Below are 14,505 nucleotides of genomic sequence, written 5' to 3'. Positions count from 1 at the left end.
GGTGCTTAATAAATGCCTTAGGAGAAGAACCTTGGGTAGTTCCTTGGTTGTAAGAAGCTGTGGCCTTTTCTGGGAAGGAGCTATCAAAATCTGGCTTATTAATCAAGCTGGCTCTAAACAACGACAGACAACGGAGCAGCTCCTCTCAGAGATGTAAGAAATGTCCACCAAAGCGCTCCAAACATCAGAAAATTATAACAACCCTCTCCCCGGTTCTTACCCACTTCTGAGCCTCCAGATGTGTAAATCTTGCCTTCTGCAGCACAGGCTGCTAGGCTATCTCGGGGTGCCGGAGGTCCCAGTTTGGAATACCAGCTGTCCTTGACTACGTTATAGCAATCCATCCGTTTTATAGGGAAGAGCTGAGAGCCTCCCAAAATGTAAACTACATTGTCCCAGAAGACACAAGCTGCATCTCTGCGCTTTTCAAAGGGGCAGCGGATATCTGTCCAGCTGTAATCCTGTAATGGGAGAGAAGAAGATTCCATTTGATGAGGGTCAGTGAACAGTGTCCAAATTGACACAATCTTGTATGGAAAAACCAAGTAATACCTCATCCAAGCCCAAGAATTCAATTTAAACTGCAGTGATTCCTTGAGAAGGGCTGTTATCAAGGGATGGGTGGTCCCTCCTTCCATGCTGAAGTAGATTTGGTGAAGAATCCTAGATCTATCACCCTTCTTCCTGTTTTCTGCTTAGAGTAATGACTAAAACAAGTGCAGTTTTTTGGTGCAAACATCTTCAGTTTTCTAATGTAAATTCCCTCCCAGATCTTCCCACTTCTTTCCCAAAGGACACGGACCCTTGGAAGACCTTCAAATAACAGAACCAGATTGGCAAACAATACAAGCTTGCAATGGTGCTTGAAGACAAAAGAGGAAGCATGAGCTCACCTTTACTTGCTCAAGCACCCTGCTGGTGGGGTTGCCCACCTCCGGTATCTCTCCACTGACATTCATTCTCTACTCAAGGTGACCTTCTGAAAGTGCAGGTGTCCTTATGTCACTCCCTATTCCTCACAGAATCAGGAAATCCTCTAGAGTTCAAAGGCCATCACAATTTGCCCTCCCATCTCCCTTTTCAGTCTTCTTATACCTTACACCCTACCTAGTACTCTGCCATCCAATGACAATGGCCTCCTTCTTAGTCCTTAAACAAGAGACTCCATCTCCAGACTCCAGGCATTTTCCCTGGCAGTGTCCCATGCCAGGAATGCCCCTCCCTTCCCCTTCTGCCTCCTGGCTCTCTTCAAGTCTTAGCTCAAACTCACTTACAGCATGCCTTTTTTTTTTTTTTGACATCTTTATTCTAATGAATCTCTTTGATATCTCTTTAATTCTCTATTAATTATGTCTATTTATCTGGTCTATAGCTTGTTTGTGCATAATACATTTTGCATGTTTGTGAACTCTTTGAGAGTAGAGACTACATTTTTATATTTCTGTTCATCTCCATCACTTAGCACAGTGCCTCGTATATCATAGGGACTTAATTTAATAAAATTTTGCTGTCCAATTGTATATTCATTATTAACAATTATTGATGTTTTCATTAATGTTAATAATAATACCTAACATTTATATAATGCTTCAAAGTTTGTAAAGCAGTTTAGAATTATTGTTTATTTTGTCCTCACAACAATCTTATATGGTAGATGTTATGGTTTTTTACAATTGAGGAAGTTGAGGCACACATGACTTGCTTAGGGTCCCACAGCTAGTAAGTATCTGAGGCCAAATCTCTAAGTCGAGAGCTTGATCTATGGTACCCCCTAGCTGCTAGTGTCTATTGGATCCTGGAGGCTAACAGGGTTAGCTGAGGAGGGGGTGACAGGGTCACACCTGTTCTTCAGGAAGATCACTCTGGGTGCCTGCCAGGCTGGCCCAGGAGACACAGAGAGATGTTTGGGGACTAATGAGGGGCCATCCACCTGGCGTGACATGGGCCATGCTCTGCTTATCATGTGCCAAACCTTATGATCCTCTAGGATCCTAATAAAGGGAATGTTACTATATATGTGGGAGCCCCTGAAAGCTAAAATTCTAATTCTGGGATTCCCACAGCGATTCTGGGAGAGTTGCTGCCCCTCTCTTTGTCTTGTCCAGAAGCCATCAAGAGGCTCAGTTTAGGCAGCAGGTGGAGAGAGCGCTGACTTCGAGTCCAAGAAGAGTTCAAATCTAGCCTCAGACACTTAGTAGTATGTGACCTCTGACAAGTCATTTAAGTTCTGTTTGCCTTCATTGCCTCAATGATTAAAGGGAGCTGATAATAGCAAGCTTGCAGAATTATTGTATCAAAGGAGATAATATTTTAAACTCTCTCAGCCCAGTTCTTGGCTCACAGCAAGTTCTCTATAAATATATGGAAGAAGAAGAAGAAAGAAGAAAGAAGAAGAAAGAAGAAAGAAGAAAGAAGAAAGAAGAAAGAAGAAAGAAGAAAGAAGAAAGAAGAAAGAAGAAAGAAGAAAGAAGAAAGAAGAAAGAAGAAAGAAGAAAGAAGAAAGAAGAAGAAGAAGAAGAAGAAGAAGAAGAAGAAGAAGAAGAAGAAGAAGAAGAAGAAGAAGAAGAAGAAAAATGAGAATATAATGATGTTAAGTGAAGGAACATAAGTCATGCTGCTCAACGTGAACTGTCCCTTGTGTTGAAGGAATTAATTCTCATTTCCTCCAAAAATTCACTCTCCATTCGAATTTGGCTAAGGAAACCATGAGAAAAACACAGCAAAACTAATTTCATGAGCCGAGCATGTTGTTGACAAGGTTCTCTTCTATTCAACTGCTTGAAAGTATTGATTTCTTTCTGGAGTACACTGTAAGAACTAACATTTGTTTTGGGTTTTGACTCAACTAATGAAACTCTCAAGACAACTCACCTCTCTTCCAGTTCTACCCTAATCTCCTTCATCTCAATTGATGGTGGTCAGGAAATTTAATTTAAAAAGTTGTTCAGAAGTTCCAACTTGACAATTAAATATAATTGCCGAGATCCTGAAAGTGGCAAAGGTTTTTCTTTGCCACTAACCTATTTGGTTGCTTTTAGCCTGAACAAGTGAGATAATTGTTATGGAGGCACTTTGAAAAAATGTCAAAGGTTATGCACATAGCAGATATTATTATTAAGGCCCAAAGAGACAAATCATTCAGAATACAGTTCGTATTTGAGGTGAAGTAATTCCCTGTGATCAAAGGAGAAAATGAACTGTTATCTGCACAATGTGGTTATGCTGCAAAGGCTAGAATTCAACTGATATGCTCTAACAAATGAAGCACAGGAAAATGATAAAAATATAATCAGGGAAAGGCAAACACATTTACCCTTGCAACTTGATCTCTTGCAGCTTTCCTCTATCTAGAACATGGGTTCTAGAATCTTTAGAACATGGGTTATAGCTAAAGACCCATATGCCAGGATCTGACTAATTTGATATGAACCAAGCAAAATGAAATGTTGTTTCTAAATGGATTATTTCTCTAGTAAAGAAAGATTGGAAATGATTCTTTGCAGAAAAAGCCACTAGAATGCAAAGTCATTCAAAATGGAAATTTAGGAAATCCCCAAGGAAAAGAAAAACAGTAAGGAGGTAGAAATGGTGGGGGCAATGGAGGAGGGGGGAGAAAGGGGAGAAGAGAAGAAAGAAGTTATCTTCCTCCCACCTCAACTCTTTACATCACTTTATATCTGTGTGGAGGAACTCGGGTTATACACGAGGCAATGAAATAATAGCATATGGCAACATATGAACAAGTGGATTGTGGCTTTGACTGCATGTGGAAATTCAGAAATGGGGAAAACAATCCTGGCTTGGGGTTTGTCCGGGAAGGCACCATTGAAGAGATGGGCCATGAGCTTGGCCCTGATAAAAGGGGAAGATGGAGTACTCAAAAATGGGGGGAGATCCAAGATATACAGGAAACTAACTGCCACATACAACGAAATGCCACTCCCCAACGGACAAGTTGGCAAAGGACATAAACAGTTCTCAAAAGAATAAAAGATTGCTCTGAATCACTATGAATGAGGAATAACAAATACAACAAATAATGCTGTTTCCCTTTACACCCAGATAACTGGCTAAGATGACAAATGCAGATATTAAAACACTAAAAAAAAAAATGCTTATTGTTGTTGGCAACGTGGGTTGTGGAAAGACCGGCACACCAAAGCAAGACTGGTGGAGCTGAAAATCTGATTGAAATTATGCATCTAAAATGTTTACACCAGCTGAACCAGAGATTCTATTGAAAGGTATGTGCTTCAAAAAGGTCACAATGTAAAGGTCCCTTTTGCATCAATATATGTAGAGTAGCACTTTTTTTTGGGGGGGGGGTAGGAGCAAAGAACTGGAAAGAGGAAGTCACTTTGAGTGAAAAATGGCCAAATAAATTGTGGTACATTAATTTACACTGGAGTCTGTCTATATTCATATTTATATCACAAATAAAGTATAATGTGTAATATAGTTTTGTAACTAATTAAAGGGTTACCTTTGAAGACAGAAATGGTCTTTCTGGTTTCAGTTTTTTGGACCAACTCCAAATGTTTCCAGCAAGCTCACAGAGCTGGTTCTGAAAGCCTACTCTCCTTATTCTTACTAAGTCCATGGAAGAAAGAGTTAATGAGCAGTCAAGGAGGAAGAATATGCTCATCTTGGAATGGAAGTCTTCCAAGGAAGGTAGAGTCTTAGGGACTCTGGAGGTGGTTGGGTAAAATTAGGCTTAATTAACAACAGCATGCAAATGGGCCATTTCTCACTAGTTAAAAAGATCAGCTAAAAAAGCAAAAGGTCAAAGGGGATACCAGGACTTAGCTCTAGGTGATTAGCAATTAAGAACCACAGGTAAGATAATAAATCATAAAAGGCTCTTTCCTTGCCCCATCCATTAAAGTACTCAGTTTGAAATACAGTCTTTGGAAGCCAAATCTTGAAGCAGCTTGTGAAGAGGGTATTGGGCACCACGTCTTGCCAGAGTCTTTTCTGAAAGGTTAACAACTGAACAATGAATGGAGAGGGAGGAGCTCTTCCATCCTCTTCTCCACTTGCCACTTTGCTACCAGGGGATGATGCTATGAAATGATTTTTAAGTCTGGCTTTGGATCAGCGTGAGACATTATGACCTATTAGCTTTAAGCAATTATCCCGACGCCACAAATCCTCTCCCAGCCACAGATACTTTCAGGAGTGGCTGACCTACTCATGCCCAGCTCTGCCTGCCCGGTCCGGTAGGTCTTTGGCAGACGATGCCTTCAGTTTTCAGCACTGCTGTCCTTGATGGAGAGAGGCTTTTAATTCAATTAATTTTGGGTCCCTCCCTCCCTCCCATTTCTTATAAGCTTGCTGTATTAACAAAAATCTAGACAGCTGGAAATCACAGAATTCTCTATAGCATGAAAGAATAGGGGGGGAAAAAAAAGGAATAGACAATTCTGATTTCTTTAAATTAAAAAAAAAAAGCCCTCCAATTAGATGATTGATACCAGATTAAAAATTTTGATAGAGGTACAGTCAGGGTCAAAGGCTCAAAGGTTTTCCTTCCTTAGTATGTATACACACACACATCTGTGTGAAAAATATGTACATGTGCATGTGTCATGCAGGTGTGTATATATAAGTAAGTAAAAATCCTCCCTCTACCTGTCTGTGACCTCTAGTCCTGGAGCTTGGCCCTGGAGAGGTTGTCTTTATGACCCTAAGGCCAGCTTTCTATCCACTTTACCATGGAGCCTCTGAAAAGGGAGGGAAATCTCTTCCGGGAGAGCCTGGTTTGATTTAATTGAGTGGAAGAAAAGTGATGGAGTTCATCTTCATGGTATAAAATTTCGACTCATAAGAGTGAGCCTTTTTTCCCCAAATCTGAGATGAGACAGTACTTCCCCTTGCTGCTCTGCAGAGGTGGAGACAAGAGTAGGGACATTGCTTGGGATGTCAGACTTCTGTTGGCTATTTAGGATCCTCTCTGCCCTCTGGGAGGGGGCGAGGTGAAACAAGGGGAAATATAAGGAATATGAAAGACAAAAGTTAAAAAATATTTCTTTAAAAAAGGCATGAGCCTTTTGCATTTGATCAAGTGTGACTCACAAGAGTCCCATAATTCTACACTTCATGTAGAAAAGGAAAGTTTCCTAAAAGGTTGGGAAAAGAGCTGATAACTTTAATAGTAAATGGATGGTTAAGATACTAGGGATGACTGAATTTAATACAACTCCTTAGTAAGTGAAGGACTACACTGGATTTCCCATTAAGGAATCCTTAAGAGTCTGCCGTGATAGCCTTGAGATGAGGTCATAGGACTTCACGTAAAGCCCTTTGGTTCCAAGGCAACTTGGTGGGGAGTGGTGGAGGCTGTGGGGATGGGGGCAGTGGAGAGAACGCTGTGCTTGGAGTCAGGAACAATCAAAACTAGTCTCAGATACTTAGCATTTGTACAACTAAGGTAACTAAACCTGTAAACCAAGGTACTAAACCTGTCTGCCTCAGTTTCCCCAACTCTAAAATGGGTATAATAATAGTCCCACTTCCCAGGGGTGTTGCTAGGATCCAGTGAGATCCTATTTGTAAAGCCTTCCAAAGTTGGCATTTAGATGCTTGTCTCTTTCTCTCCCTTTCTCTCCTCTCTTCTGCTCTGCTTGAATACACATCTGTTAAAAGGAAGGGTTTTTCTTGTAAGGGAAGGAGTAGTGATAAATATATTTTCTAAGAGCATCAAACCAAAAGCAGCACAGATGGGGGCAAAGCCCCTCATCCAAGGGAGGGACAGTTTTCTTTAATCATGAGGGCCGGACAGAAGTCTGCAGCTCCTCATATAATCCTCCCTCTTGAAAGTTCATGTTTGTTGATGATGGGGCTCAGGCTCAGAGTTGCCTTTCATTAGGCCTCTCTGTGCCCCGTGCCCCTCACCCCCTCCACCTCGGGCCTCTGATGCTCTGGGCCTGGCAGGGGTGGCAGAAGGAAGAAGAGGACGAGAGGAACATGGAAGCCCCGGGACCTTCGCGGGCCGGCGCCGTCCCCCAGGAGAAAGATGAGCCCCCCCTCCTCGCTCTTGCCTGCATTCAGCTCATTAGCCAAGCCCAGGGATCCACAGTCCCGGGTCTTTGCCTTTCTATTGATGTCAGTTTGCATTCAGGTATCAGCAGCCCTCCCTGTAGATTTCCAGACTTAGCTACGAGTAACTGGACGGGGAGGAGACCACCAGCGCTCGGAACTAGTTGAACAAACAATTCCGAGGGGAAAAACGGGCAGGCTTCAGAAAATAACGATGGTCTGAACAAAGGCATCATTTCAACTCAACACAATAACAGAATAATCACTGGCTCCCCTCGCAGTACATAACCCTGTCCCACTGACTTTCACACAGTAATTAAAAGTGAATTCTTTCCCTCCTGTCACTGCTGATGGGCAAGGAAACTTTGCTGTCTCCTTTAAAAAATAAGTCTCCGGATCTCAGCTTAAAGATTATTGGCCTAATTCCAGATAATTCAATTAAGTGAATGTTCTGATAATTTCTTTAGCTGGAAATGGTCCCTCTCATCGCTGACTGGTACGGGACGGGATTCCTAAAAAAGCTGTCGTTGCCCTGAATCCAGCATGTTCTGCGGCAGTACTTACACAGACAGGAAGACGCAGAGTCTGACTAAACCTTCTATTTGTTAGGCAGCATATCTGGGACCCCACAGAGGAAAGCCCATCGGGGAAACAGGGATCAGACCTTGCCTCGGATGCTGGCCGTGACCCTGGGCACATTTTCACTTCACTGGGCCTCAGTCACCCCGTTTATAAGATGGCCTGAGGTCCTTTCCAGCTTCAGATCCCAAATCTTATGATACCTATAGATAATTTATGCTTTGGAACATGGGAGACCAGCCTTTTCATTATTGAAGGGAGGATCTGGATGAATTTAACAACTGATATGTCAAGAAATCACATTCAAATAACAAAAGGTGGTAAAAACAAAAACTTTCAAGACTTAAGTAATCAAAAAAAAACAAAGGGATGGGTATTCGGACTGGCACAAAGGGATTCGAGTCCTCCACGCTGCAGGGGAAGCGGGGCAATGGAGACTCAGCCTCACCCTCCCCAGTCTCAGAAGCTCAGGGAGGAGTTTCTTCCATGATTCTCAATAAATACCCTTAATCTTACGATAAGCTTCAAACTAGATTAATTCTCCATCATCTTCATCCCAAGGATGAAGAGAACTTGATGTCTAATTGTCTGTAGGGGAGTAGGAAAGGTGAAAGTTCCCTTCCTCCTACAAATTGCCATAAAAATACTATCTTAGGAAGCTTTTGGAGAGATTTCCTCCAAACTCTGGGCCCGAGAATAATGGATATTTCTTTACAACTGAATAAAAAAAATGAGTTTAAAAACTTGGGAAAAACCACCAGAATCAGAGTTCATCCCATGAAACATGTTTCTAGCCCTCCTATTCATATTCTTAAAGATCAATTCTCAACTCCACAGCTTTTCCATGGGCCCCCCAGTCCTCTTACTGGTCAGCCAGCCTTGTGCTAAACGGCATTCTGGCCCAAGAACAGCTAGATTCGTGCCAGGGAGCTAGATGGATAACTAACTTGAGCAGATGAGAAACTTTTTTGGCCCTTTACTTTCTCATCTGCAAAAGGGAAGTCTCTGTGGGTCCTTTCAGTGCTACCTTTTTATGATTTTTACTTGATTCCTAAATGTTCTTTCGATCTGAAATTACATGTCAGCAGGGTCCTTGGCCTTTTGCTTCCTAATAAAGAGAAGCTTCACTGCTAGGCCTTCTAATCCTACAGGGATGTAATTATTTCCAATAGCTTTATCCACCCTGGAATTGAGACAGTGCATATTAGTGGTCTGAAAAGATAGATATACAAGACCAGCGGACTATATGTTGCTTTGTTTTTTTCTCTAAACCCCTCATTATCACTAAAAACCCTCAAAATCTCATACATCATTTTTCTGTAATGTCCCCAAATGGTTATGTTTAAAGTTTCTTTGGATCATGTAAAGGCAGTGTAAATGTTAAGCAGCTGGAGCCTGTTAGTTGTTCTCTGGGTAGATGGGGGGACCAATCTATCAGGGTGTCAACTCTTTCAGGCCTTGGGGAGATGGATTGCCTAGGGCTAAATGTGCCTAACATGTCACTATGAGAAGAGACCCACTTTGTTCCTAATGCTGGAGGTTACAAAGACAAAGGATAATTTGGAAATCCCACCTAGCAACTGGTCTCTACAGGAGGGAATGGGGGGAGGGAAGTAAAAAAGTCTGGTTTACTATTTGGCAGTAATTCTCAATCAGTTCCTGGCTGTTAATAAGTCAGACTGACCACAACAGTGACACCAGAGAAATTATTTGGACAGATACTGACCAGCTAACGCCCCCATCCAGAGGGTGCAAAAGAGAGACTCTAATGGTCTCCCGCACGCCCATCCCATCTCATTGTTTGATATACTTTGGGCAAACACAGCTGTAAGTACGGACGACAACCATGGGCAAGTATGGAAACATCACTGAAGAAAAGGAGCAAGATTTAGAGAAATTCACTCCAACAGAGGTCTGTTCTACGCCAACACTCTGGGATGGGCCCTGAGTGAAAGGGAAGAGAATTCCGTTACCTTTGGATTGAAATATCTACAGGATTGTGGTTGGGATCCTCCAAACAGGGCAATCCGATAATCATGTTTTTTCCTTCGAGGCCGTGTGCCTTCTACCAATTCTTCTCTATCCTCTGGGGAAAGCAGATGGTACCTCATTCCACCTAGAGAAAGATGACTATTTACTGCTAAGAACTTCAGATTTCTGACCCCTTTGAAAACCTGCCATTGTAGCTACAACGTTAAATTTCCTCACATAATTTCTCCATAGTTTCCCTCTAAAATTCAAGAAGGGGAGAGGGAAGAAGGGAGTCGGTAGAAGGAATGCAGCTGAATTATGGGCTGCTGCTACCACTACCCTTGGGACACAGACTGAGTCCTACTCATAATAAGTCCGGATAAGATCGCATTTTATAATATCCCCAGCCGTCGGCAGGGAGAGCCCTGAATGGGAGGGCGGGGGGTGTGGCAGGAGCCCCTTGCACCCCCAGCCTGCCGCCTGTTCCATTCTGGCCGACTCATTGTTCCAACCTAAACTTGCCTCACTGAAGCTTCTATCTTATCCTGTCTTTCACAATAGTTCTTCAAATCACCTTCCTCTGAGCCTTTTCTAGGCCCAACAAGCTCCTTTCCTTCAACTGATCCTTACATAACATAACCTCTTCCTTTTAATTCCTTCTAAAGATTGCCAAAAGTGTCTAAACAATCTAGGTAATTTATTCACAAACCAGGTGGGGGGATCAAAGCAGAAGCAATAAGATGTTCTCAGCATCTCACTACTGTTCAGTGCTGAAAGAAAGTCATTCAGGCTAGCCACTGGAAGGCCAAATACCGAGCCCTAAGCTCCCAGACTTTGGCCACTAAATGAGAAGATGAGGCTCATTGGGAAAGACTGAAGGCAAAAGGAAAAGGGGATGGCAGAGGATGAGACACATAGAGTATCATGAAACAATGAAATGAACTTGGACAGCCTTCAAGAGGGAGTGGGTGACAGAAGGGCCCAGCAGGCTGGGGTCTGGGGCAGCATGGAGACACAAGTGAATGACTGGACCACTCTGACAACAACTGAGCTGCTCATCTCTGACTCCTGACGTCTGTGGCACTTTTTTGACAAAACTACATCTTGCTCCTTTTTAAAAAAATCTATCTTATGACACGCTGTTACCTTCAAATTCTGTACATATCTTTTTTTTTTTCCCCAAAGCTCATTTGCCAATCCCTGTGTAGTTCACAATATTCTCCTTAGACTACCACTTCCTTTTATCAGAACTGTTCTTTTTTTGTCACCATAATTTCGTTCCCATGAGTTTCAGACTCCTCCATAGCATTTCCATTTGTGGGATCCCACGGGCCTCTGAAGCCTCGGCTACATAGCATTCTCTCTCCCTGCTCTGGTCCTTCTCTATAAGAAAGTCCAAAATGGAACATTCAGTTTCCCTCAGTTTCCATCACTTCTGCCCCAGTAGCAAGTGCCACCTGATTGCTGGGAATCCAACCCAGAGGAGCAGCTATCAGAGGCAGTTCCTGAGCTCAGGCTTTAGTGCACATCCTGGTGCCATGCCAGGCTTGGGATCTGCTGCTCAAAGCCCTCTATCCAGGTGGCTTAGAGCTTATTCTCTGTTTCTGTCACTGGTGAATTTCTCCATCCAAATTCTTCACAGACACATATCTTAATAAGCAAAGAGACTCCACACTGCTCTCTAGTCTGCTCTTTTAGTGGAATAACGTTTACCCTCCTAGAGGCATCTGCCAGTAATGAGTCCCCCATCCTGCCAGGTTTCACGGACACTACTGACAGGTCAGATCAGCCTCCTAGCCATCCCTCGCATTTGTGTATTTGTCTCTCTCTCTCTGGGCTGGATGTGCATGAGCAAGGCTAGCTCATCGCACTCCTAGCCAGTGGGGCTTGAAAGGAGAGGGTAAGTGAGGAAGCAAAGGGATGGGCAGGAGGGCTGGAACAGAAGATTGTTGACTCATTCTTTCTGATACCCTGGCTCCAGTCAGTGGGAAATAGTTTATTCCCTTGTTGGCAGCCTTGGAATGGGAGAGGAGATTATTTGGGCAAAATATTTCTCTTGATTCTCTTAAAATGATAGTAGGGAATGAAAAAAGTAAGTCAGTGACAGAAGTTTCAAGGTGGAAGGGAGTCCTGGGATCACCTAGTACAAGCTGTTCATTGGATTAGATGAGAAAACTGGTTCAGAGAGAAAATAACTAGCCCCAAATCACAGTATTAAGTTCTAGAGTTCAGATTTGAACCGACGTCTTCTCATGATTTCATCTGCCCCCTTTCACTCTATTAGGTGCCTTTCAGTAGAAGGAATTTTAAAATTATCTGCACAAAAAAATCAATTACTGATACACTGTATTTAAAGCTGGTGAATATGATGGCACCATTTCCTGACCTTTATCCTTTATAATAAACATCTCATAATCAAAGTTTAAGATACATTAGTCAAGAATACAATCATCCCGATACCTGAAAATTCCACTGCTAATGAAACTCACTTAATTTGACAAATTAAAAGATGTTCTTTGTTCTAAATGAGCCAACTTCAGGGAAACTGCAGTGGTATAACTCGAGAGCCAAGAAATGCTATCCCAATGCCTCTTAGAGCCTAGAAGCCCCTGGAGACATGACCGAGTATCTAACCTTGTTCTGTATCTCAGTGGCACTCATACCAGTAGCTCACAACTGACTGATGATACCTATTTAGGGAAAAACCAGACCTGACCTCAAGTATTCAGTGGCCACGGTATGTTCACAATATACATTTGTTGGCTGAACTGATAAGTCACTCCAAAAAAAAAAAAAATATTTTAAGGAAAAAAATAACAAAAATAATCTCTTGGATACCAAGCACAGGGAAAGCTCTCCTGCTTTGAACATGACAGTGGCCAAAGAATTCTTCAGACCACAATTTGTGTGAAATGAATGACTTAATTATATGTGATTTGTCACTTCACTTATCAGGCTATAAGTTTTTTGAGAATGAAGATTGTTCCATTCTTTGTATTTATAACCCTAATACCTAGGACAGCCTCTGACATCGTGGAGATGCTTAATAAATGCTTTCTAGGTGACTGACATAGCACAAGCTTTAATTTTCTGAAGCCACCAATGAATCAGGAGTTTGCCCCTTTCCTTAGATGGAAAATCCAAAGTACTATAAGAACATGAGGGTGAAACCTTTATCGAAGAGGACTTTGGATGGTAGCAATGGTCTGCATGTGTGAACCATTTATTATTTGGCTTATTTATTTGTATTAAAAATTATAGGACTGTACAGATCTCTCAGGAAGAAGAGGTCTCATATAAAAAAAGAGCACAAAGAAAAGCTTTTATAGAGTAGAAAAAAACAGGAGGAGAGTGGCAGGCAACTCTTGCACTTGACTCTCATTAGAATTGGACCAAAGGGAAAGAATACACACACACACACACACACACACATCCCCTCACTTGTATAGAGAAATGTATCTTACCCAACAGGAAAATAGGATGGGGAAGAGGATGAGAGAAAGCAGGGGAAGGGAGTGATAAAAAGAAAGGCAGATTAAGGGAGGCAGGAGAAAGAAGCAAAGGACTTTGGGGGAGGGACAGGATAAAAAGAGAGAAGAAAAAACAGAAGAAAATAGGATGGAGAGAAATATACAGTAATCTTAATTGTGAATATGAATAGGATGAATTGAGTCATAAAACTGAAGTGGATAGCAGAATGCATTAGGCACCAGAATGCAACAAGATGTTGCTTAAAAGAGACAAGCTTGAAATAGAAAGACAGACACACAGTGTTAAAATAAGTGGTTGGAGTAGAATCTATTAAGCTTCAGCTGAAGTAAAATAACAACAACAAAACAGAAAACAAAAAAGGTGTGGTAATTAGAAGCAAAAGAAAAAATAGATCTAATTAAAAGAGATAATGGGAAACTACATTTTGCTAAAACTTACTATGGAAAGTGAAGTAATATTAAAAAAATTTAAACAAGTTTCTCTGATAGAGGTCTCAGTTCTCAAATATATAGGGAACTGAATCAACTTAATAAAACTAAGAGCCACTGTCCAATTGATAAATGGTCAAGGGATATAAACAGGCAGTTTTCAGAAAAAAAATCAAAACTTTTTATAGTCAAATGAAAAAATACTCTAAATCACTACTGTTTAAAGAAAGGCAAATTAAAACAACTCTGATATATAATTTCATACCTGTCATATTTTTTTAAGATGACAGAAAAGGAAAATGATAATTGTTGGAAGGGATTTGGAAAAGCAGGGATGCTAATGCCCTGTTGTTGGAGGAACTGGTGCAACCAGTCTGGAGAACAATTTGGAACTATATCCAATGGGCCATAAAACCATGCACATCTTTTGATCCAGCAATACCACTATTTAGTCTGTATCCAAAAAAAAGGAAAATGATCCATATGTGCAAAAATATTTATAGCAGCCTTTTTTTTTTTCCCTGATAGTGGAAAAGAATTAGAAAATGAAGAAATGACCATCAATTGAGGAATGGCTGACCAAGCTATGATATATGATGAGGATGGAATATTATTGTGCTATAAGAAGTGATGTGAATACAAGGGATAATGTTATAAAAAAAGTTACTCATGCATATATACTGTCAAAAAAAGTTATAATTATAAAATTAATTTTTTAAAAAAGTGATGAGCAGCATGCTTTCAGAAAAAACACCTGGAAGACCTATATGAACTGATGCAGATTAAAGTGACCAGAATGAGGAGATCACTGTGCACAGTAACGGCAATATTATAATGATGATCAATTGTGAGAGACTTTGCTACTCTGACCAATAATATGAGATATTTCTGGATGCATGATGAAAAATACTATCCACTTCCAGAGAAAGAACTGATGGCCTCTGAGGGCAAACTGAAGTATAAACTTTTTACTTTCAAAGAAAAAAAGAAATAGATC

The 14,505-nt window shown here is 41.3% G+C and overlaps 1 protein-coding gene across 5 annotated transcripts in view; it reads right to left on the bottom strand.

Annotated features, from left to right (window-relative positions):
- KLHL7 (kelch like family member 7) overlaps positions 1-14,505 on the bottom strand; it is a 50,772-nt gene that overhangs the window by 9,795 nt on the left and 26,472 nt on the right. For 4 of the 5 annotated variants that reach the window (XM_074267191.1, XM_074267190.1, XM_074267192.1 and 1 more), the window contains exons 7-8: positions 9,591-9,733; positions 221-461 (exon numbers count right to left, since the gene is read on the bottom strand). In XM_074267191.1, coding sequence (XP_074123292.1) covers positions 221-461; positions 9,591-9,733 — 384 coding nt within the window. The remainder of the gene's footprint in view (positions 1-220; positions 462-9,590; positions 9,734-14,505) is intronic. The other variant, XM_074267194.1, reaches the window with a different exon arrangement.

This window comes from Sminthopsis crassicaudata, chromosome 5, assembly GCF_048593235.1.
Source record: "Sminthopsis crassicaudata isolate SCR6 chromosome 5, ASM4859323v1, whole genome shotgun sequence".
In the NCBI taxonomy this organism is placed as follows: Eukaryota; Metazoa; Chordata; class Mammalia; order Dasyuromorphia; family Dasyuridae; genus Sminthopsis; species Sminthopsis crassicaudata.
Note: the sequence above shows the minus strand (reverse complement) of the source record. Positions and strands in the feature narration are given on the sequence as shown.